The sequence below is a fragment of the Pogona vitticeps genome, chromosome 1, assembly GCF_051106095.1.
Source record: "Pogona vitticeps strain Pit_001003342236 chromosome 1, PviZW2.1, whole genome shotgun sequence".
In the NCBI taxonomy this organism is placed as follows: Eukaryota; Metazoa; Chordata; class Lepidosauria; order Squamata; family Agamidae; genus Pogona; species Pogona vitticeps.
Window position 1 is genome coordinate 21,810,437 of NC_135783.1, and position 25,996 is coordinate 21,836,432.

The window sequence follows — 25,996 nt, forward strand, 5'->3', positions numbered from 1 at the left end:
CTTTCTCAACCTGGTACTCTCCAGATACACTGGATTTCAACCAACGTGAAATAAGAACAAATGAATTAGCCATATATGTTTGGGGGGGGGGGAGGAAACTCTATCATGCTGGATAGTTCAGTTCAGTGGTATCTGGCAGCAGAGACAGAGGTAGGGAATTTGATTCCCCACCATGCTTTCTTAATAGGGGCTGGACTGGAGTGGGAATTGTTGTTTTGTGAGGACTGCAAGAATTATCTAGTGGGGACCTCTAGTGTCCTGCTGATAGATATACAGTTTTAAAGTGTTCCTGAGTGACAGTAGCTATGCTCCAGACCTTTTAAATTTATGGTGCAGAACAAAGTTGTGCAAACTGTTTTGAACTACAACTCCCAGAATTCTCTAGGCAGTTTATCTGTATACTTCTGATGCAGACATGCTTCAATATCAAACCGTTTCCTTCTTCATGGAAGTCATCCCTTCAAAGTCCAGGGCACTGCAGTTTCACAAGGTTAGAGTAATAGCATAGTTAAATCCAAACTCATCCAGACAAAAAGAACAAGCTCCACTGAACTTAAAGGAATTTACATTTGAATGGCAAAATAGATGATTGTTTCACGCTGTCCTGAGTTCATCTGAGGACAACTTGAAGTACCTCTTTCAGTACAGGGGTACGTAAAGTGTGGCCCTTCAGATATTGCTGGACTACAACTTCCAGCATTCCACAAGCTGTGCTGGCAAGGCTTATGAGAGTTGTAATGCAGCGATATCTGAAGGCAGTACTTTGCCCACCTTAGCTTTAGCAAACTCAGCTTCCAAGCTAATGTAATCCAGGTATACTAGTCTTGTACTACTTCTGATGTCCTAAAGACATTTTCAGTCAAATGAGCCTTTCTGGATTAAGTTACTAGCCATAAGGTTACTAATGATGTCACCTTGTGTTTGAAGAAGTGGATTTTGATCCACGGAAACGCATTCTAAAATAAATGTCTTACTCTTTAAATTGACGCACTATTTTGCCTTTTTTCTCCTCCCCCCCCCCCCCGGTAATTTTGCCAGTACATCGAGACAAACTAAAATGGCTGCTTCACTGGAAAATGTTACTAATGTAATTATTTGGATATTTTCAATGTTTCCATTTTCTTCTTGCTGTTTGGATATTTTATTTTTATACACTGCTTAAGATCTTCAAAAAGGGAAACCAATTTTCAAAAAGGGAAAAAATATGGATCCAGGAAACTACAAACCAATCAGCTTGACATCAATACCTGGGAAAATCCTGGAAAAAATAATCAAGCAGCAAATTTGTGAGCACCTAGAAAATAACAAGGTGATTACTAGAAGTCAGCATCGGTTTGTTAAGAACAGGTCATGCCAAACAAATTTTATTGCCTTCTTTGATAAGGTGACTAAATTAGTGGACTAAGGAAATGCAGTGGATATAGTATACTTCAGTAAGGCATTTGATAAGGTAGACCACAACCTACTTCTGTGTAAGATAGAACAAAGTGGGATAGACTGTGCAACTACCAGATGGATTTGCAGCTGGCTGACCAACTGCACTCAACGTGTGGTCCTCAATGGAACCACATCTATGTGGAGGGAAGTGTGTAGTGGGGTCCCTCAAGGTTCTGTCTTGGGTCCAGTGCTCTTCAACATCTTCATAAATAACCTGGATGAGGGGATTGAAGAAGCACTCATCAAATTTGCTGATTACACAAAGCTGGGGGGAATTGGTAATACTTTGGAAGATAAACGCAACATTCAGAAGGATCTAGACAGACTTGAACATTAGGTCCTATCCAATAAGATTCAGTTTAGTGGTGGGATAAATAAGGTCCTGAACTTAGGCAGGAGAAACCAGATGCACAGGTACAGGATAGGTGCTTTATTTGGATTATTTTGGATTATTTTGGATTTTACCTCAGTTTATTTTTTATGTTATATGTATACCGCCCAGAGTAGACACATTCTAGATGGGCAGTATATAAATCTAATAAATAAATAAATAAATAAATAAATAAATAAATAAATAAATAAATAAATAAATAAATAAATAAATAAATAAATAACAATACCTGTGAGAGGTATTTAGGTGTCCTGGTGGACCACTGCCTAAGTATGAGTCAGCAGTGTGCTGCAGCTGCCAAGAAAACCAACACAATCCTAGGCTGCATCAACAGGGGGATAGGATCAAGATCACAAGAAATGATAGTACTACTCTATACCATTCTGGTGAGGCTGCATTTGGAATGCTATGTCCTGTTCTGATCACCACAATACAAAAAAGATGCTGAGGCCCTGGAAGGGGTGCAGATAAGAGCAACAAAGATTATAAGGGGACTGGAGGCTAAATTCTATGAAGAACGACTAAAAGATCTAGGTATGTTTAGCTTAATAAAGAGAAGACTGGGGGGGGGGGGAGTCATGATAGCAGTCTTCCAATGTCGGAAGGGTTGTCACAGGGAAGAGGGTATTGAATTATTCTCCATTGTACCTGAGGATAGGACAAGAACAATGGGTGGAAACTTATCAGAGAGAGATCCAACCTGGAAATAAGGAGGAATTTTCTATTGGTGGGAACCATTAAGCAGTGGAACAGCTTGCCTCCCAGTGTTGTGGGTGCCCCATCGCTGTTGGTTTTCAAGAAAAGATTGGGCAGCCATCTGTTGGGGATGGTATAAGGTATCCTGCCTTGGGCAGGGGGTTGGACTAGAAGACTTCCAAGGTCCCTTCCAACACTTTGTTGTTGTTTAGTCGTTAAGTCGTGTCCGACTCTTCGTGACCTCTTGGATCAGAGCACGCCAGGCCCCCCTGTCTTCCATTGCCTCCCGGAGTTGGGTCAAATTCATGTTGGTAACTTTGGTGACACTGTCCAACCATCTCATCCTCTGTCGTCCCCTTCTCCTCTTGCTCTCACAATTTCCAAACATCAGAGTCTTTTCCAGGGAGTCTTCTCTTCTCATGAGATGGCCAAAGTATTGAAGCCTCAGCTTCAGGATCTGTCCTTCCAGTGAGCACTCGGGGTTGATTTCCTTCAAAATTGATAGGTTTGTTCTCTCTGCAATCCAGGGGATTCTCAAGAATCTCCTCCAGCACCACAATTCAAAAGTATAAATTATTCAGCAGTCAGCCTTCTTTATGGTCCAGCTCTCACTTCCATACATCACTACTAGAAAAACCATAGCTTCCAGCACAACGATTCTATTATTCTATGATTTTTGCCCTTAAATCTAGAGCAGTTTATAAACAAAATAATGATATACACAGACTGTGCTATTAGAACAAATACATTTCAGAAAACAAAGACCAGGGTCTATTCCCTTGTGTCCTGGCCTCTGCACAGTGGGACTCCCTTCCACAAATGTTTAAGTTTGCCCCCTTACTATATAGCTTCTGCCCACAATTAAGGCTGGATCAAGCTAAATCAGGTTACTTTGAGGAGGACTATACCATTTGGGCTGATCAGAATCCATATCATATCTCAGGCAACCCTACTTAGCCTGTTCCTCCCTTTAAAGGGAAAAAAGGGGTGGAGGAAAGAAAAGGGGAAAAGAACACCCTATTCCCTTGTTCCCTTCTGTGTCCCCCTCTGTGGGAGAGTAGGAGAAAGGTATGGTTTTTTTAAAATATATTTCTATGTGGCATAGCACTGGGCTGACTTGCCAATCAACAAATTCAGTGCTAGATACAAGGGATTTTTTTAAACCAACCTTTGCATCCTTTTCTTTTCCCCCCCTCTGTGAAGGAGTGGTAAGGAGCCTTAAATTTCCTAATAACTAGTTAGATTGTGAAGCAACTTAAGCAAAAGGATAGCAGCCATCTCCTTTGGTCTGATGCCAGTGATCAAACATGTCAGAACTGAATTAAAATGGAACAATTCTATCTGCACTAAAAAGGGTAGCCCCTGATAGGGACTCAAAAAGGTGTGGGTGGGCATAGATAAGGGACAGCTGGTTCATGATTGCCTAAACCAGACCTGGGCAAAGTGCAGCCCACTCCTGGCCAGCCCGCGGACAGTTCTGAACATCAAAACCATTTATAGCTTTTTGTCTGAAGTTGATCAGTTGCTTATCTTTAACATACCGCAAAAAACTCTTTAGTATTTGTGAAGATTAACAAGTCTAAAATAAAAACAATCATAACATCACTCTTTCATTTTATTTTTAAGTAAAGTTGGTTCGCCCCCCTCCCCCGAACACAGTTCAGATTTTTCATGTGGTCCCCCTATAGAAATTAATTGCCCACCCCTGGCCTAAACCATGCCTATACAGCATGTGGTCACTGGAAAAAAGGAGCAGACCAGCCCGTCACCAAAGCAGACTAAATTACAGGACATAGCCTCATCTTATCACACCCCAAGATGGCTTTGTTTGTTCAACTCCCTTTCTATTACTCTACAGTACTTGGTTCGAGTTGATTTACAGTACTCGTTTTATATCATGATTGTACAGGGTTGTGTAACATCTTGAAAGCTGAACTCCTGGAAAAAGTGACTGAAGCATCTTGGTAATAAACTTGAACCCCTAACCTCTGGCTCCACAGCCAAATACTTAAGCCACTGAGCTATCCAGCCAGCTGCAATAAATTGACAAAGCATACTAATCTCCAGAGCCTTGTCAGGCTTACTTCTCTCCGAGCAACAGAACAAAATACTGCCGGTCTCATTTTTCCTCACATCTCTGTAACTATGAAGTCTATAGACTATCTACAGTGGTTCTTTAAATGGTCATTTTTAAGAGTAGGTATATGGAATCAAGGCAAAGGGTTGTGTCCTGAATTTTTTAACGTATTTTTATGTGATAATCACAAATTGAAAAAGTGCCGATTCATCACAGAGATGATCCTGGATTTCAAAATACTTTCTCCAACATTCTAAGCACTAAACCACACTGCTTATGGGTATAAATTAAGTACCTGTGTGTTTTTTTTCTTTTGGTGATGCATTTTGTATTTTCTTATGGCTCATAAACTGCCACTGTGGTATACATATGCTTCAGGGCCAGGCCAAGTCACTTTGATAGTAACCGCTGTTGTATATTCATTGTTTTCAACTTTAAAATATTTGGGTCCTTTTCAAGGAAAAAGGTGGGAAAATATTTTAAATAAACAAAGCAACAAACGGCTCACTGGCCCTCATCCTCCCAGATTAAGGTGCACAGTACAGAGCAAGATAGGTTTTTTTTTCCACACAGGAGGCATAAAGTCCCATAACCACCTCTTTTTGACAGTTAAAAATCAGTAAAATGAAATTATACGCGATGGCTTGGCTCAAAGAAGCCACAGCGCCTTGAGCTTGCAAGACCGGAGTAGGGTTGTTAAACGACAAGACCTTTTGAGGATCATTAACTCACAGGGTTGGCATAACACGTAAAAAACGTGAGGATGCACAACAACAAAATTAAATTCTTAATCGCTCCGTCATGACATAGAAAAGCTGAGACACCGGCCTCACTCTGTCTCCTCATGTCTGGGGTGCGGGTTGTGGGGAGGAGTGCAAAGCCCTTACTTTCCTGCAACAGCCAAAACCACCTCAAAAACGTCTGAGTGTGGAGGCGTTTTCTTGTCGTGCCGAGGAAAGACTAGGAAAGTCTGTGGAAAAAAATGCAACGCGGCTGAGTCAGCGCCGGGGCGCCTCCCGCCCAGAAACACGGCTTGGCATCTTGTGTGATTGGCGTGTGTGTCTGAATTAGCACCTCGTGGTCAGGCCTCATTAACCCAGTCAATAATTCATGGGCAGCCGCACGGCCTGAACAGCTGCCTCGGCTCACGTACGAGCGACGCCTGAGGAAGCGGAAGGCCGGCGCGGCACGTACTGAGGCCGAAGCCCCGGCACAAGCGCGGCACGTGTCACGTCTTCGCTCCCAGGGGCTCCCGGAGGCCTTTGTGGTGTCGGGAATCCTCCCCTACACAACAAGGGGGGTGGGTGGGGAGGTTGTGGTTGCCGTCTTCCTTTTTTTTGCGCTTTCTCTGTAGCACATTTGCTGAGGCGCTGGGAGGGGTCTCTCCCAAGACGTCTTGCCGCCTGAGGCGCGGCAGCAAAGGGCGCCCTCATTCGGACACCCCGCGTTCTCTTGGGTGGGGGGTCGCGAGGCCCAGACCTGCTTCTACGGTATAACAAACAGGAATCTCTCCCCCCCCCTTCCTTGCCGTTACAGAAACCGGACTCAAACCAAAGACAACCATAATAACAATAAATTGGTAATACAGTAGTACAATTGGTGGCACATTAGTGAGACGCGCAATCATTGCAACGAGCTGACCGCTGCGGTGTTGTGACATGCAGAGATTCAACAAGTATACCCCGTTACTGTCCGCTGGATGCCTGTTGTGTTGCCGTGGATTGCACAAATTGCGAAAGGCATTGGGCCTTCGGGAAGGGAAAGGGACGCATTATTTCCGAGTGTTAAAGAAGAAAATTAGATCCTTCCATCCTTCCGAGGTCGGTAAAATGAGTACCCAGCTTGCTGGGGGGGGGCAATGTGTAGCCTGTATAATTAAAAATTGTAAACCGCCCGGAGAGTGCTTGTAGCGCTATGGGGCGGTATATAAGTCCAATAAATAAATAAGATACACCAGCCCAATCTCTCTTTCTCTTCTCTCCCTCCCTCTCCAACCTAATGACCTCCAGTTACACTGGATTACAAACCAGATTCATACTTGTATTCTCATAAAGATACAAGAAAAGAGTATCCTAATTCAAGGCGGCTCTATTCCACCAGGAGTCACCACTCTCTTGGCTTCTTTACCTGTGCCAGCTGCAGGTTGATGTAAGTACTGTACAGTATTACCAACACTACCCCATCCCCTTTGGATAAATGGAAGGAAAGATAAAAATGTAAGCATGTGGAAGAGGGAAATCCATCTTCTCTCTGCAGCCCAGAGTATCAGAACTGTGAAGTTATGTCTCTCCCCTCACCCCTGGTTGTGCTTTTGTTACATTTGCAAGGTACTGGATTCAGAGTCAGTTGTGTGCAGAGCAGGTCCCTTGGCCCATTACTTTGTTGGTTTGATTAAAATGAATCCAAGCTATAGTGTCCAGCTGTATTGTTTGAGAACTCCATGAGGAAGTTTGTGAATATTCCGGAAAATGGTGCATGTAGGTATGAGACCTCTAAAGGTACCAGTATTCAGTAGTCAAGAAAAGTTCTAACACTGGTTGAGAATGTATAATTTATTAAGACTCGTGTATACACCCAAGTTCTGTTGGGGCTGGGGAGTTTGGTTTACGTAAGTCTCTACTGGGCAGGTACTACACTCAGGATGGGAAAAGGAAGATGATTATGAAGTAGTCAGATGCTGTGTTCCCTTTTAGGGGGAATCACACAATGGGGGGAAAAGACTACTTCCAAAACATTTTAATCACACATAGAAGGATAAAAGCAAAGGCATACAACTCATGCTCCTTGATGAGAAAGAAGATCAGCTCCCTGACTATATAGATGACATGAGTGAAGATGAAGCAGTACAGGAACAAGGTATACGTGTCCCGAGGTAAGAAGAGATGATGACCTCCTCCAGGAGACTGTGGGGAGAGAAAGGAAAACATGGAGTGATGTTCCAGTCATATTCTGCACATTATTACAAATCACAAGTGGCGCACAGAACAAAGATGTATACCCATGCTCTTTTGGAAACAATAATTTATTCTCATATGACATTTTTGATTAAAAAAAATACCTGTACAATGCTGTTAATGCCATTCATCTTTATTAAATTGTGTAATTTGTTGTTACAGATCAACATCTTGCATAGAATTTAATTACCCTATAAATTATCTCCAAAATGTCCTATCATTAATTCCTCTTGTTCAGCTCTTGCAAACTAAAGACTGAGGATTCATTCACTGGATCAGTGCCACATGTTAGATATTCCTCTTTTTCTATTTCCTTCTACTTCTCTGAGCATTGTTCTTTGTTTCATTTATAGGCTGCTTTTCCCCAATGAAGAGGTATTATCTTATTGTTCTTAAACTACCTAGTGTGATTTATTACAACAACAGATTTTCCCCCTTTTGGTGCAGAATAAGGATTTGAGGAGCCTTGTGGCACAATGGTAAAAATTTTTATATATCAGTTAATAATTATGACAGCCACAAAAGGATTCTAGATATTCTAATTTGTTGAGGTTTGTGGATGGGTATCAGAGATTTTTCCCTACTTCACTCAGATTCCATAATGAATGGGAATGATTGTAAAACCAATAGAAGGCTTAGAACAAAATGTTGCCAATTGTTTCTATTTTTCACAATTTTCCCACCTCCACCTACCAATCTTTACCTGTGTCAAGGGGGCCTGCTGGCATATCTCTCCCACCTTCTCTTCATGCCTCTGCTTCTCCTTTTCCTTAGCTTTGTAGCGATATTTGGTCAACATGATCTCCATGTTTAGGTGCATCTTCCTTAGCTGGGGTGCCAAGATGTCACAGCCTTCCTTTTTATTTGGAATTTCTATTTGACCCCAGGCAGCCATCTCACCCTCTCTGTTGGCCAGGGAAGGATGCTGATTGTCCAACACCACCCGTGGTTTTGTCCTTACATGTGTCTCCTCATCTCTGATGTCCAGTGGGTCTGTCACTTCGTTAGGGGTACATGGTGGCTCAGTCAGATCATCAGGAGCTGATGTTTGGTCAGTCGCATTGTCTGCACCAGATGAGGCATATTCAGGGTTGTCTTCCTAACACAAGAGAAGGTGGTGGAATTTCATCATCATCATCATCTTACAACTGCAGAGCTGGACAGGGACCCTATGGATCATCTAGTCCAGCCCCTGTCAAGAAGGCACGGTGGGGGAATCAAATTCCCAAGCTCTGGCTCCTAAACCATTGGGCTATCCAGATCTCACTTAATTAGCTGTAAATATGCACATACATTTTTTCTGCACTACACTAAAAAAAGAAATCTCATTAAAATCATAGTCCTTGGGTATTTTCCAAGGTTTACACCTATTACAATGCTATCTGCTATATTTTTAAAATTCTTTTTGCAATTTTGACCAATATAGTACTTGTCCTTTTCACAGCAGCTGCACACTGAGTCCGCAACATAACAGTGAGTTATCCACCATAAGTCCAAGGTGGCTACTAGCTAGATCTTATAGGCATATAAGATGATATAAGCATATGTGTGAATCTAGGGCTCTTTGCCCCAGTGTACATTGCTTTGCACTTTCAGTACCTGTTCCTCCATTGTGCAGAGTTCGAAGATATCCTTTGGGAGCTCTTTGTAATCCCTTTTCCTTTTCAAAATGGCAGCTATGTTAGTCTGTGCAACCACATCAGAAAAGAAACAAGACAAAAGTAAAAACAAACATAAAATAAGACAAAAATGTTGTGGCACCCTAAAGACAAACTTCTATATGATAATGCAAGCTTTCATGGATCAAGTCCACTCCCTCAGAAATAAGAGTGAGACTACATGATAGATATTTTATGGCCCCAAAATAAAGAGGCTGTGATTGGTTAGTAGACACAAGTTGCAAATTTTGTGAGTCAGTACAGTATTTTACGTCAAGTAATGACTCCTGTTTGATATTCAGTTATATTCCCTTGAAGCTTTTTTCTGTGAAAAACGACAATGGTTAATGGATAAAGGAACCCCAGGCTATAGATAACAAGAGCATAAACAAAATGCTGTGGCATTACATATGGTAATGAATCCCTGGCCTTTTCCTTTTAACCAGCCTAAATAATTTGGCGTGGTCACCAACTTTGATTGCTTAGCCCTCTCCCCAAATAATTTTTGAGCTAGTTAAATAACCTTAGTCAGTGGCCATGCAGGGAGACTATATTTTGGGCCAAAAGAGATGCAGTGCGATTTACAAATTTCAAAAGGACAAAGGACAAAGTGAATAATAGGCATAGGATGCTTGGTCTGGATCAAAAACCTGCCATGGCAACTGTCTTCCCCTTTGCTCTGCACTGCAATCCCAGCTTGGATAGGAGTCATTGACTTGGCTGTTTACATGGGAGGGGTATGGGAGAGTTTCCCCTGTAATTTTCTCTGACCTTTCTGATGTAAGAGCTAGGCAGAATGATAGTTCACGTAGGCAGATATTCTTACCATACGGAATATAGGCTTAACTCACTGGGAGTGACAATAAGAACAAGACTGGACAGTATGTGGCTTGCCCGGCCTCCTAATTCCCTGTGATGTGTCTCTGTATCTGTTGTCTCAGATAATGTCTGTTGCACAAAAAGTGTGACAGTTACAGAGTCAACTGTTGAGCCGATGTCATTGATTCTATACTGTGACATCATAGTCTGCCTTTTGCACCTAGCTCAGTGTTGGGCTATCAGAATTCTACACACAGATCTTAGGTTTAATTCCACTAGGGTTAGTATGCTGACCAATTTCTCAAACAACATTGTCCAGTGCCCGGGCTAAGTAGGACAGGCTGGGAGCTGTAATCTGAAAATAATTTCCCCAAGATCTGCCCATCAAATATTGTCAACTGACTACCAACTCTTTGACCACAATCAGTTCCTGTCAAATACAGGAATCCTCTTGTATCCATGAATTCGGTATCCATAGTTTCAGTTATCCACAGCCTGAATAAAATCATACAAGAGGGTAGACTTTCTGGCTTTTGTCTTACCTCTTGTGGCCTTTACCTCAAACCCCACCCCCCCATATGTTGTATACTGTATATAGTTCGCTGCTATCCATGGTTTTAGGCATCTGTGATCTTGGAATGTACCACCCATAGATATGGGGAGACTGCTGTATCACATGTATGTATGTATGTATGTATGTATGTATGTATGTATGTATGTATGTATTTATTTATTTATTTATTTATTTATTTATTTATTTATTTATTTATTTATACATACCCCACCTATCTGGTCTGGCCACTTACCATGGCATTTTTCAAAAAATAAGACATCATGGTATCATTTGTTAGCAAGGACAGATACTAACAAGCAAACCTGGAAAAAAAATTTAACTCAACTCCAAGAATTATCCAGCAAACACTTCCGTTAGCCATGCTGGCCAGAGAGAGCTGCAGCTACAGAGATAAATATTTCTGAATTTGGTGCACATTGCTCAACTTTTCTTCTCATCCTTGCACTTTTCAATTGTTCTACAACAGTAGTGATAAGAATTGCATTAAGGGTAGAACAGGGACAAGTCCATTGGTCCCATCTGCCTCCTTCATAACATCTTTGTTATTACAGTGGGGTCTTGACTTGAGAACTTAATCCGTATTGGAAGGCGGTTCTCAAGTCAAAAAGTCTGTAAGTCAAGTCTCCATTGACCTACAGTGCATTGAAAACCGATTAATCCCATAACAGGCCGTTTTTGTTCCATTTTGGTGTTTTTCTGGTCTGTAAGTCAAATCTCAGTCTGCAAGTCAAACCTAAATTTTGCGGCCAGAGAAGTCTGTAACTCAAAAAGTCTGTAAGTCAAGCCATCTGTAAGTCAAGGGTCCACTGTAATAGGAAGGGGGGGGGGTTAGCCTAGTTGTATGTTAGCAAAACTCACATGCGTAATGTGCACCACTACTATTATTACCACTAGTGTGTAATAATAATGGTTACATGCTGTCAGGTTGATTCCAATTTATGGTGACCATTTTTAGGATTTTCTAGGTGGTTTACTGCTCCTTTCTTCTGGGGGTGCCCTGAGGCCGTGCAGCTTGCCCAAGTCTATACAGGCAGGCTCTTCTCCCAGGAAGCACAGTGAGAAATTAAACTCCTCTAACTTCTGGCTCCTCAACCAGGTACCCAGCTCACTGACCTATCCAGCGAAATGTCTGTGTATGTACATTAACATCATACATAAATTTTGGATTCTGTAGAAGGGTAAACACCTGCTTGCCCCCAATCAAAACTTTTGATTGTAGGCCTATTAACTAACTTAAACACTACTGAGTTTCCTCGAAAATAAGACAGGGTCTTATATTAATTTTTGTTCCAAAAATGCATTAGAGCTTATTTTCAGGGGAGATTTTATTTTTTTCATGTACAACAATCTTTGTTGTTTAGTCATTAAGTCGTGTCCGACTCTTCATGACCCCATGGACCAGAGCACGCCAGGCCCTCCTATCTTCCACTGCCTCCCGGAGTTTGATCAAATTCATGCTGGTAGCTTCGATGATACTGTCCAACCATCTTGTCCTCTGTTGTCCCCTTCTCCTCTTGCCTTCACACTTTTCCAACATCAGGGTCTTTTCCAATCCTCTGGCCACTTGAAGTAATGGGTCCAAATTACAAGGAAAAACTTTATGACCATCGGAGTTGTTCAACAGTGAAACAGACTGGTTCAACAGGAGCTTGTGAATGCTCTCTCACTGGAGGTTTTTAACCAAAATTTGGACAGCTACGTGACAGGGTTGCTGTGAAGAATTCAAGAGAGACAAAGCAGGGTCAAGCTGATTTCTCAGTAAGGTAGTTGATGACCCTTTTTTCCTTCTCTTGCTATTCTACAGCCTGGTGAAATAACTGTTAATAACATGCTGAGCTTCCTTTGCCTCTGACCTCTTTACAACTTCCTCAATCATGTGGGAGGTAGTGTGCATACCTGTAACTCAGCAGAACACTCCATGCAACTGATGAATACTCTGCAACACACACAAAATGTGTATTATAATAAACGTTTCTGCCTTTAAGGTGCCACATGACTCTTTGTTCTCAAGGTCTCTTTTTGTGATATGCAGACACAAAATTAACCAGCTGTACATTTAACCGTCAGTGTCTGTATCCTTGAATAGGATCTTTCCCCTTCAATACAGACAGACTGCCATGAAGACAAAAGTCCCCATTGTCAGAAAATGCAGCCTCTGGCAGACTGAATGTCACTACTTACTTCATATTTCTCTGGTGTTCTCTTCTGCTGCTTTCTGCTAGTTAACAATGCATTGCTTTATGTCCACATTATAAGTGAGCAATGTTTTCTCTTCCTCTTTCTAGAGCTTTTGCAGCTATTTATCTGTCCCAATTAGGCTTGACTTTTCTCATTGAAGAAAGAAAATGTTATTGAATTGTGAATGCTGAAAGGGTTCTGAGCTGCCCATGGTGGATCAGGAAAGATATCTTAGTGTGCTGGTGGACAGGTCGATGAAAGTGTCAAAGGGCAATTCCATGCTAGGTATCATTAAAAAGGGGATTGAAAATAAAACAGCCAATATTATAATGCCATTGTACAAAACAATGGTAAGGCCGCACCTGGAGTATTGCATACAGTTCTGGTTGCCGCACCTCAAAAAAGACATAGTGGAACTGGAAAAGGTGCAGAAGAGAGTGACTAAAATGATGACTGGGCTGGGGCATCTCCCTTTTGAGGAAAGGCTACAGCGTTTGGGACTGAGGGGGGACATGATTGAGACATATAAAATTATGCAGGGGATGGATAAATGGTTAGAGGGAAACTTTTTCCCCTCTCAGACAATACCAGAACCAGGGAACATCCACTCAAACTGAGTGCTGGGGGAATGAGAACAGACAAAATAAAACATTTCTTTACCCAGCGTGTTGATAGTCTGTGGAACCCTTTGCCACAAGATGTGGTGAAGGCATCTGGCCTAGATACTGTACCTTTAAAAGGGGATTGGGGAGACTTCTGGAGGAAAAGTCAGGTTACAAGCCATGATGGGGATGTATACTCTCCAGGCTTAAAAGGGACCTCAAAATGCCAGATGCAGGGGAGGGGTATCAGGAGACAGGTATCTAGTTGTCTCGTGTGGTCCCAGAGGCATCTAGTGGTGCCATTGTGAGATACAGGAAACTGGACTAGCTGGGCCCTTGGCCTGATCCAGCAGGGTTCTCATAAGGTAAGGGAGAAGCTGTGGGATGTGTGTTCCACTTCAGGTGTATAAACACGTGGATCATTGTTTTAAGAATGGAAAGGGTAAAAAGCCTTTAAAACCCTGTCCCAAACTTGCCGCAAGGATTTGCAGAGAGGAAGAACTGAGAGAGAGAGAGAGAGAGAAACAAGTAAGGCCATGGTTACACAAGGCAAATGTCCCTCATTTTCAACTAAACGTTCCATTCCTTTCTTTTAGTACATTGCAGTCGTGTATGTATACCTGGATGAGCATTCCAATGTGTTTTACTGTTACAGATTCATTTTCTTCAGTTTGAATCATTATGATCAACTACACTGTGTCACCAGTTTACTTTCTCTCTTGGTTTATGGGGCACTGCAGCTCCTTAACTAACTTTCTTTTTTATTAACAGTATGTTGTTATGTTAAGTACTGTTTCATGATAGGTATATTTTCCTCTCTCCTTCACAGATTTGCTGCCTTGTCGTGGTGAGGGGGCTTGAGTAATTCAGAGAAGCTATAGGCTATGCCTTGCAGGGACACCCAAGACGGACAGGTCATAGTGGAGAGTTCTGACTAAACGTGATCCACCTGGAGCAGGAACTGGCAAGCCACTCCAGTATCTTCGCCAAGAAAACTCCATGGACAGAAACAAAAGGCTAAAAGATATGACACTGGAAGATGAGCCCCTCAGGTTGGAAGGTGTCCAACATGCTGCTGAGGAAGAGTGGAGTATGAGTACTATCTCCAGAGCTAATGAAGTGGTTGGGCCAAAGCCAAAGGGACGCTTAGCTGTGGATGTGCCTGGAAGTGAAAGGGAAGTCCGATGCTGCAAAGAAAAATACTGCATAGGAACCTGGAATGTAAGATCTATGAACCTGGGTAAGCTGGATGTGGTCAAACAGGAGATGGCAAGAACCAACATTGACATCCTGGACATTAGTGAACTAAAATGGACGGGAATGGGCAAATTCAATTCAGATGATTATCATATCTACTATTGTGGGCAAGAATCCTGTAGAAGAAATGGTGTAGCCCTCATATTCAACAAAAGAGTGGGAAAAGCTATACTGGGATACAATCTCAAAAATGATAGAAAGATTTCAATACAAATCCAAAGCAGACTTTCAACATCACAGTAATCTAAGTTTATGCACCAACCACTGATGCTGAAGAGGCTGAAATTGACCAATTCCATGAAGGCTTACAACACCTTCTAGAACTGACACCAAAGAAAGATGTTCTTGTCATTCTAGGGGACTGGAATGCTAAAGTAGGGAGCCAAGAGATAAAAGGAACAACAGGGAAGTTTGGCCTTGAAGTTCAAAATGAAGCAGGGCAAAGACTAATAGTTTTGTCAAGAGAACAAGCTGGTCATCACAAACATTCTGTTCCAACAACACAAGAGGCGACTCTACACATGGACATCACCAAATGGGCAATACCGTAATCAGATTGATTATGTTCTCTGCAGCCAAAGATGGAGAAGCTCTATACAGTCAGCAAAACAAGACCTGGTGCTGATTGTGGCTCTGATCATCAGCTTCTTATAGCAAAATTAAGATTAAACTGAAGAAAGTAGGAAAAACCACTGGGCTAGTTAGGTATAATCTAAACCAATTCCCTTATGAATACACAGTGGAAGTGAAGAACAAATTTAAGGAACTAGATTTGGTGGACGGAGTGCCTGAAGAACTATGGATGGAGGCTGGTAACATTGTACAGGAGGCAGCAACAAATACCATACCAAAGAAAAGGAAATGCAAGAAAGCAAAGTGGCTGTCCAATGAGGCCTTACAAACAGCAGAGAGGAGAAGGGAAGCAAAATGGGAGATAGGGAAAGCTACAGAACAGTCTACATTCCAATCCCAAAGAAGGGCAGTGCCAAAGAATGCTCCAACTACCGTATAATTGCACTCATTTTACACGCTAGCAAGGTTATCCTCAAAATCCTACAAGGCAGGTTTCAGTATGTGGACTGAGAACTCTCTGAAGTAAAAGCTGAATTTCAAAGGGGCAGAGGAACTAGAGACCAAATTGCTAACTTGCGCTGGATTATGGAGAAAGCCAGAGAGTGCCAGAAAAACATCTACTTCTGCTTCCTTGACTACGCAAAAGCCTTTGACTGTGTGGACCACAGCAAACTATGGCAAGTCTTTAAAGAAATTGGAGTGCCTGACCACCTTATCGACCTCCTGAGAAATCTATATGTGGGACAGGAAGCAACAGTTAGAACTGGATATGGAACAACTGATTGGTTCAAAATTGGGAAAGGAGTACGACAAGGCTGTATATTGTCCCCTTGCTTATTCAACTTATATGCAGAATACATCACGTGAAAGACTGGACTGGAGGATTGGTTCAAAATTGGGAAAGAAGTATGACAAGGCTATCTATTGTCTCCCTGCTTATTTAACTTATATGCAGAATACATCATGCAAAAGGCTGGACTGGAGGAATCCCAAACTGGAATTAAGATTGCCAGAAGAAATATCAGTAACCTCAGATATGCAGATGATACCACTCTGATGGCAGAAAGCGAGGAGGAATTAACCAACCTCTTAATGATGGTGAAAGAGGAAAGCGCAAAAAATGGTCTGAAACTCAACATCAAAAAACTAAGATCATGGTCACTGGTCCCATCACCTCCTGGCAAATAGAAGGGGAAGATATGGAGGTACTGACAGATTTTACTTTCTTGAGCTCCATGATCACTGCAGATGGTGACAGCAGCCATGAAATTCAAAGACGCCTGCTTCTTTGGAGGAAAGCAATGACAATCCTAGACAGCATCTTCAAAAGCAGAGACATCACCTTGCCGACAAAGATCTGCATAGTCAAAGGTATGGTTTTTCCAGTAGCAATGTATGGAAGTGAAAGCTGGACCGTAAAGAAGGCTGACCGCCGAAGAATTGATGCTTTTGAATTGTGGTGCTGGATGAGACTCTTGAGAGTCCCCTGAACTGCAAAAAGAACAAACCTATGCATTTTGAAGGAAATCAACCCTGAATGCTCACTGGAAGGACAGATCCTGAAGCTGAGGCTCTAGTAAATACTTTGGCCATCTCATGAGAAGACTCCCTAGAAAAGACCCTGATGTTGGGAAAGTGTGAGTGCAAGAGGAGAAGGGGACGACAAAGGACGAGATGGATGGATAGTGTCATCGAAGCGACCAACATGAATTTGACCCAAATCCAGGAGGCAGTGGAAGACAGGAGGGCCTGGCGTGCTCTGGTCCATTGGGTCACGAAGAGTCGGACATGACTTAACGACTAAACTACAGCAACAAAAATATTTTCCTCTGTTGCACTGGCACATCTGGAAACAATGCATTACACTCAATGAACAGGCACCCCTGCCCAGGGCTGTCCTGCTTCCCAGAGAGTAGGTGTTTTAAAACCATTGACATATGTTTACCAACATATTGACACTCCAGCCACATAATTACAAAAAAAAACCAAAACATTGCACAGGCAGCAGTGCAGCAATAAGTGCAGCTGCCTTCAACAGTGACTTCACTTCGAAAAATATTGATAGGATCTTACACACATGCCATACCATTAAGGAATAATTAAAAACACCACTAGAACGAAAATGAAGCCTCCAGGCAAGTGTGAAATGATCCCACTGGTCGGGAAACTGATTCAGAATAGCCATGTGTTGTGTGACCTCAAATTTAAGGTACAATCTAACTGGCGCATAAGTAGACAACATTTCCCTTGTATGATTGCACCCTAAGCCTATTCACTTGGATTCTCTCCTTGATGGCTGCTGGTGTGCAGCCCTTGCTAGTTTAGCCCTGAGGAAACGAGGCCCTTGAGAAGGAGGGAAACAGTTCTTCATTCCTGAACCCTAAACTTAGAGGAATTACTTTTTTGGACTTTAAATTCAAGAGATCTCCTCCTATGGCCATGCTCAAAAAGTGCATTATGTGAATTGTAGCCTAGAACAGTAACTTCTTCAGCCTTTGTCCTAAATTAAAAGAAGTGTTCGCAGTTAGTAATTAGTAAGCTACATGCTTTTTCCAAGTAAGGTTTCCACTCTTGTCTCACATTACAGAGTTCACAGAGTTATGCTATAGATGCTGATACAATTCAGCATTGCCATGGTAATATTTTAAATGAAGCCACTTGTACAGTTCCTCAGAAAATCTCTGTATAAAATCAGCATCAGGCTGGTTTGCGACCTGTCCAGAAAAAGCATGAAGATCTGCCCCACTCAGACCTGACTTTTCAGATACAAAGGAACACACTTATTTGAATTTTTGTATCATTTTTGTGAATTGGCGCCAGTTATAAGGCAAGATGACTGCGACATGACAATCTCTGAAAGAAATCTATATAAAAATCGAAATAGTAAAGGAATTTGCCTTTCACAGCAAACACAAATATAATCATATATGCTTGGTGAGATGGCTGTAGATTTTTTTTTCTGGAGGTGGACCGCCATTCATGACTCCATAATACTTTAGGTGAGACTACAATAACATACTCTGTCTGAGTATGTCTTGACATACTTTGTCAAGATTTTCGCTGATACAAAATTAAGCAGCCTTCAGATGGTGGTTAGTCATCAGGAGAACATCCAGCAGCAGTATGTGGGCCCAGTTTGAGGTGTTTGATTGGTTGGGATCTACAAAGGATGAAATGGACTAGGCCTATCAGCATTTCTTTCAGACTGCTTACTCCTCCAGATTTGTTAATTACCTTCAAGATTGATTTGGGACAGCCTTCAAAATTCATGGATTATGCACAATTAGGATTAGAAATTTTCTTAAGGTTGCAGCTGCCAAGATTTGTGGGTATAAAAGGTTTATATAGGCTAAAATCTGCCAAGCAGTGTGTTAGCGTGATTAGACCTTTTTGTGTTTTATTGGTTCGAGATACATTTTTCCATCCTTGGACCCTATATTGGCCATACAGGCCCTTATAAGTGGAAAAAATACTTATGGAACATATAAAGCAGTTTTCCTGTAGTAGTTCAGTAATTTTAGATGCCTCCAGGAGGATTACAAACTTTGTGGAAACCCCATTTTGGGGAAAGCTAGATTTGCTTAATATCTTTATCTGCAGCTCTAAAAGGCAAAGAAACTATTAATCTAAAATGTAATTTAAAAAGGGGAGATTGTGGGGAAAAGTGTAACGCACCTCAGGCCCCAGATGGACTACATGCAAAGAGTTTAAGAAACACCAACCTGTATAGAATCATGGAATCACAGCATAATGGAGTTGTAAGGGGTCTATAAGGCCATCAAATCCAACTCTGCTTAATTCAGAAATCAAGTCAAAGTATATCTGATAAAAATGGTTGTCTAACATGCTCTTGAATGCTTCCAGTGTTGCAGCACTTACCAGCTCCTCAAGTACTTGGTTCCATTGCTCTAACAAGAAATTTTTTTCCTGACAGTGAACCAAAGTCAAGTTTCCTGTAATTTGAGCCCATGATTACTATGTGTCCTGCAGTCTCAGATGATCTGTAGAACAGATCCTGACCATCTTCTGTATGACAATCTTTCAAGTCTTTGAAAAGTACTATCATATCTCCGTCTTCTTTTCTCAAGGCTAAGAAATATTTTCCCAGTCTATTAGCCAAGTTCCCCAAGGTGACTGTGGAAGTTAAAAAGAGAGATTAGTGGCTCTCTTCTTTGGCTAGCGTGGGTGTTTATGGCTGGTAATGCAACTGCACTGGCTGCTGGAGCCACACAAGCCTATTACCAGTGCTGCCTGGCTGTGCTGGGTGAGGAGCCTTCACAACTCTCCTCTGCAATCCAATGTTTTTTATTTGAGTTGAGACCCCTGCCTGCAACTCCATGACATATAAGACAACCTCCCTTGTCTCATATGTCATGAGTTGCTTACTTGGTTATAGGGGCCAGGGAGAAATTTCTTCCATGGATTTTTCTTTTGCCTTCTTCATAGCAGTCCATGTGTTTCTATGATCCACTTTTATTTTTCTCTTATGGTTTCCATGTGAGGTGTTGTGGGATTTAGACAAAATCCATTCTGAGGATAAGTGGAAGCTCATGCCTGATGTGCAGAAGGGGGATTCCCTTAAGGGTAACCCAGGTGTTCTTTGACTGCAGCTCCCAGAAAGAAGCCTTCACCACTAGCTGTGCTGCCTGGGGTTTCTGGAGCTGCCATCAGATAAAGTATCGTAGAATATTCACAGAATATAGAATGGATATATTCCCAGTGCTTGGGTGTGGTGAGGGGGAAAGTTTGGGAAAAGGGAATAGAGAGAGCAGAGGTTGGGTGGGGATGCAGCACAGAGAGGGAAAAAGCAAGGTTTCAAACCCAGGCAAAACTGTTGCAAGCTGAAGGAAGAAGAGAAAAATCAGCCTGAAAGAAAAATGATAGGGGTGGGGTGGTACTGATGGGTTTCTAACCAGGTACATTTGCTAGTAAGTGAATAGATCGACAAGGAATCTGTTCTTATATTGTGGCATCTTTTGATCCAGATGCTATTGAATAATATTGCCCATCTCATGAAGGAAGATACAAGGCAAGGACATTAAAGCATGCCAATAAAATATAATATAATAACTGGCAATGCAGAGAAAATGTTTACAGTTCTGAGAAGGCTCTCTCTATGCCCTCACTGGCGATGCTTCAGTGTCTCTGAGGAATACAGCAATTGATCGTGAAATGGATTCCTCATTCCAACTGTGGAGAAAATAATATTAGACATGTTAGGTTGCTCAAACAGGTTTACAAAGATAAAAGATTCAGACATGACTCAGTTAATGTTGACATTCAAGACCGGCCAGTATGGTGTAGAATTCAGAGTGCTAAAATGGGACTTGGAAGAACCAGCTTCTACTCTCTGCTTAGTGGCCTCGGGCCAGTCACACTTTTTCAGTCTGACCTCCACAGGTTTGCTGTGGGGATAAAGTTGTGAGGGGGGAAATCAGATGGCCCCACAAAATGGAAGATATGTCTCAGGCACTCTTAATCATTGCATAAATGAAATTTTATCTGGCATTTCCGTTTTTACCCAACAGTTAAAGATATACAGGGCTTGAAAAATTTTAGAATGTCTCACCAGTCAGCATGACTGGACTATAGCTCTGCCATTTATTGGGAATAACTGATTTATACCCTCAGACTTGGGTTGCTTTGTTACCTGCATGCCCATGGGATCATGAAGCTTCTACAGTGGTGCCTCGCTTGACGTTAATTCGTTCCAGTGAAATCGCTGTAGAGCGAAATCGTCGTCAAACGAATAAAAAACCCCATTGAAACGCATTGAAAACCGGTCAGTGCATTCCAATGGGCTGAATACCTGCTCGTCCAGCGAAGATCCTCCATACGGCGGCAATTTTTTGGTGCCTGTAATGCAAGGAATCCATCCCTAACACAGTGGGGAGGCATTTTCTTCAGCCAGAGGCCATTTTGAAACCCGACGATCAGCTGTTTGCTGATCGTCATAAAGCGGAAAATCGGTTCCCGAAGAAGGGAATTGATCATCGCTAAGCAAAAAAACAAAACAAAAAAACAACAACCCATCTGAACATCGTGAAGCGATTGCAAAAGTGATTGCAAAACTTCAATGTTAAGCGGATTCGTCACAGAGCGGGGTAATCGTCCAGCGGGGCACGACTGTATTTTGAAAGCCTTTCTTTCTAATGTCTCCAGCAAAAATAAAACCGAAAGCAAAAGCACCCAGCCTCTTAAGGAGCCACGGTTCCCTCCCACCCCAGGATGTGTCCTTGTTCGGTTGAAATTGGGAGCGGGGAATCTCCATATTCTCCAGCATGGGACTACCCTACAGAGCTATATCTCTGTACCGCTCTCCTGCAGAGCTATATCTCTGTGCCGCTCAAACACTCTTCTCGCAAGAAGAGGGCAGTTTTTCTTGTGCAATGGGAGGGGGGAGGGGGACTGCAGGATTAGAGAGAGAGAGAGAGAGAGAGACACAGTTGGAGGGGAAGGAGGCAGGCAGGCAGGGAGCTGTGACTCATCCAGCAGCATTTTTCACTCATCACAGACGAGTGGACAGGTGCATTTTGCAAGCCCTGAAGATATAGGAGGCCTCCCTTCTATTTCATGCAGCCACCCTAAGGAACAGTCCTATTATATACCGCTTTTGACTCTTTGGAGGAAAGGTGGGTTATAAATATAAATAATCCATTAAACAAATCCCACAGTTACCCAATTCCAGCGATAATCTGTGATGACATTTCTTGTGCAACATTCAACAGGGAAATATCACTACTAGTATCATATTTCCTGTCCATGTTTTGAGCTTGATGGTGGACTTCTAAGCAGAGCTGGGTGTTTTTCCCCCTACAGCTCCCATGTTGGCTGAAGGTTCTAAGAGTTGCAGTTGAGAAACTAACTTTTCCAAGAGCTGCTTATAACAATATGTGTAATTCAGGATGTTGAACCTTGTGGGAACCATTTCCAAGCAACAGGATGCTCTGATGGTAATTCAACTCATTTGCTGGCATCTTCTTAGGGAAGCAAACAAAAAATTAAAAGAGATGGTATTTCAGCAGTGCCTCCAAGGGAGCAGTGGGTTTTAATTTAATTAAGAAGAGTATAGATATGGGGTGATAAGGCAGTTGTATAATTTCAGTGTCCCCTCCCCTCTCTATCCAGACTGGATTCTCTTAATGCATGCTTTGGCATCAGAAAGGACATTCCAATTGCACAGTATTTATTCAATATAGCATGGAGTTTGTCCCACAAGGAAAAGGGGCACCTTCTTTGACCTTTTCTCTTATTAACACCCACTCGCTTCACATCCTGTCTTACCTCCCTGGTTGGTGCCCCCTGATGGCGCAGCTGCTCCATCTTCTCTTCATGCTGACGCTGACGCTCGTTCTCATCATGTTCGTATTTAAGCCTCGTCAGCTCAAACTCCATCCGCCTCTTCTCCAGCTCGGTCTCAATGGCTAGGTCCAGTCGGCTGCTCGACCACTCGGTCTCTGCTCCACTTACCACGATGCGGGGCACCTGCAGACCCAGGTGTTCAGTCACCCCACTGTTCTTCTGTTCAAGTGGGGCCTGCGCCTTTTCCACCTCAGGCTTATTGTCTGCTTGCTGCTGGGCCTTTGTGCCTTCCTGGTGACTGCCCTGCTCTAAGGGGTGCTTTTTTTCATTCATCTCTGGCAGGTAAACTTCCATAGCCAACTGGAGCTCTATCCTCATCTTCCCCAAGTCTGCAAAAGTCCCAGGGGTTGTCTCAGCCACGGCATCTCCCACACCACCATTGGACGCTTTCTGGCTGACCAATCGGAAATTTCCTTGCCTCTGCCTCACGTGCTCCATCTTCTCTTCATGCTGCCGCTGTTTCTCCTTGTCTTCATAGATCTTCCGCTCGTGCTGCCTCTGCCGCTCATTCTCCTCCGAGATGTACCTCAGTTTGGCCAGTTCAAATTCCATGCGCATCTTCTCCAGTTCAATTTCTGTGATGGGGTCTAACGGGCCACCCAGCTGCTGGTCTTCTCCATGAGGTCCAGATCTAGATGGCAATTGATGGCGGATGTGTTCCATCTTCGCCTCATGCTGCCGCTGTTTGTCATTCTCCTCATGTTGACGCTTCAACATGGCCAGCTCAAATTCCAAGCGCATCTTCTCGATGTCATTGTCAGTGCTATGGGCCTCCTTGGTTTTTCCCTGCTCTTTTTCCTCCTCCTCCTCCTCCTCACTCTTGTCATCTTTCTTATCTTCTTTGGCAACCACTTCTACTTGCAAAGGGCTGTTTGTGATGTCTAACTGTCTCCTAGCCTCAAACGGTGTCCACTGGTCTCCATTAGCCAGAGCATCAGCTGCACCAGCAGGAATGGCAGGAGCTATTGGTGCATCTGCGTTGTTATCCTAAAACACATGGGAAGGGGGGGGGTAAGGCATGCATTTCTGAGAGGAGGTGACTCATAAAGTCACATTTGGAAAATATTTCTTTTTGTAACCCATTCAGAGGCCTTTAATGTGTTGGGTCAAAGAGGTTCTGTGGCACCAAATCAAGCAATACTAGCATCCCATTACTGTACTATGGAAACATGTGGGTATAATAGAGAATGTGAATATTGTCCCAGAAGTAGTTCAAGCTAGTTCACCACAGAATATTCTCAGTAGAATTACCGACAAGATGGAGAGGGAGCAAGGGAGAGGAAGAATACTTCAGGGCACATAGCATTAACAGAGTCAAAGATCAACAGCACTTTAATTTTACATCATTGATTCAGGAGTCTCAAAAATGTGCTGCATCCATAGTGCTGAAGATGAAGAAGAGTGCAAACTTCTTGCACATCCATTATGTTCCAACAGGGGCAATAGTGATAGAGACAGGTACCCTGTTTCCCCGAAAATAAGACCTCACCTGAAAATAAGCCCTAGTATGGTTTTTCAGGATGCTCGTAATGTAAGCCCTACTCCCAAAACAAGCCCTAGTTAATTGAAACCCCGCCCTCCACCATTGTGCAGCAACCAGAAGAAGCCATGACTGTAAAATAAAACACCCCCTGAAAAGAACCCCTAATGTGTTTTTTGGAGCAAAAATCAATTTAAGACCCTGTCTTATTTTGGGGGAAGCATGGTAGTTAGAGTTCCCGCATGTGTTCCCTGTTTATACTATCTACTCCTCAGTTTGGGCTGCAAGTCACACTTATTGGAGAAGCTGCCCTAAAAGATGGCTTTATTCCCTCTGTTAATCAAGGAGGGATCTTAGCTGACTCTACCTTCATCATTCTGTCATAAACACTAAAGCAAATATTTTTGGAATTATTTTTCAGCCTTGTATACTGCCTTTAAGGTGTTTGGCTGGGAGAAGGATTTCTGGGCAGGGTGACTGTCTATCAATTCAACAGTAACCAATTGTTACTCTGATTTTTAAAGAGTGTCATGCCTCTCTTCTTAAAAGTCCTTTCCCCCTTCTTTCTTAGTCAGTTTATTATGTGATAGTCAGCTGGCAGTTATAATGTTAGTCATGTAGTTATGAGTCAGTTAAGGCCTATTTGTGTAACTAAAATACGCCAGTTTTGATCTGTCAAGAACTGTGAGTAAATGGAACAGTTTATTCTTTCTCTTACCAGTGTCTCCAGTTATTGAGACTCTAAGTGTTAGTTGATGAAAACCAGTAAGGGATGGTCTGCTGTGTGGAAACCTGAAGCTAATTTGGCTCTGTAAGTTCCTGTACTTTCTGCTGCATATCTAGAGATTTTAAACCTGAAGTTCAACACTCTCCCAATAATTATAACACATATGTTGTATGATAGGCAAACAGCCTGTAGCATGCAAGTGATTTTTAAAAAGAATCAAAAAATTATTAGTTTTCTTTACTCTTGGAAAGTGAAAGAAGCTACCCTTGTTTACTTTGGAATTTTAGCAATACAGTAGCTCAATACTTCTTAAAAGTAATTTTCTTTGCTCTATGGGAGATGCATTTCTATGTAAAATAAAATTATTATTTCTAAATTAGCATCTCTTAACATCTCTTAACATAAATGAGTATCTGTTAACATAAATGAGATTTTATGCATTTTCTCCATTTGGGAGCATTGCATTTTTTCCTGCGTAAATGGTTGTTCCTTCTATTATTGTAAATGTGTATGTTAAGGTAAATTCCACATTTTTTTGAGTGACTGAATTTGTAGTTATTCTTTTTCTCATGGCTGCTACCAGGACCTGCAAAATTCACAAGATAATCTCTGTTTGGACCTGGAAGAACCAAGCTCAGACCTAACTCATACTGCAGTAATATTGCATGAAATACATATTAACTTGCTGAAATGAAGATTTTTGTTACGAAATAGCATAGGATTTTGTAAGCAGCAAACTTCTTTGTTCAAATGCTGAGGCGAAACTGGAAAGGCACAAGGAAGATTCAGTTAAAAAGACAGACATGAAGAAACAATTCAAAAGTCCTTAAAGGGACACAAATACCCTGTTTCCCTGAAAATAAGACTTAACCTGAAAATAAGCGCTAATATGATACTTCAGGATGTTCGTAATATAAGCCCTACCCAAAAAATAAACCCCAGTTAATTGAAACCACGCCCTCCACCATTGTGCAGCAACCAGAAGATGACATGACTGTATATGAATAAATGTAGATGACTGTACATGAATAAAATTAAACATCCCCTGAAAATAAGCCCTCATGCGTTTTTTGGAGCAAAATTTAATTTAAGTCCCTGTCTTATTTTCGGGGAAACACAGTAGTGACGAGGAAATTTTATAATGGGCAAAACAATTATAATCTCAAGATCTTATTAGATTTCACAGAACTCATAGGATGTCTCTGTGTAGG

General features: G+C 42.2%; 1 protein-coding gene and 1 long non-coding RNA gene across 2 annotated transcripts; one reads left to right on the top strand and one right to left on the bottom strand.

Moving 5' to 3' along the window:
• The first annotated feature begins 5,778 nt into the window (after positions 1-5,778).
• LOC140706808 (uncharacterized) lies at positions 5,779-6,383 on the top strand. The gene is made up of 2 exons (XR_012086690.2): positions 5,779-5,901; positions 6,138-6,383. It is a non-coding gene; the product is annotated as an uncharacterized LOC140706808 (long non-coding RNA).
• An 880-nt stretch (positions 6,384-7,263) lies between these two features.
• On the bottom strand, positions 7,264-25,248 carry TMEM247 (transmembrane protein 247). The gene is made up of 3 exons (XM_078384035.1): positions 22,501-25,248; positions 8,259-8,654; positions 7,264-7,504 (listed from the first exon to the last, which is right to left on the bottom strand). The coding sequence occupies exons 1-3, from the start codon at positions 23,317-23,319 to the stop codon at positions 7,322-7,324; spliced, it is 1,398 nt and encodes a 465-aa protein (XP_078240161.1). The 5' UTR covers positions 23,320-25,248; the 3' UTR covers positions 7,264-7,321.
• Positions 25,249-25,996: the final 748 nt, after the last annotated feature.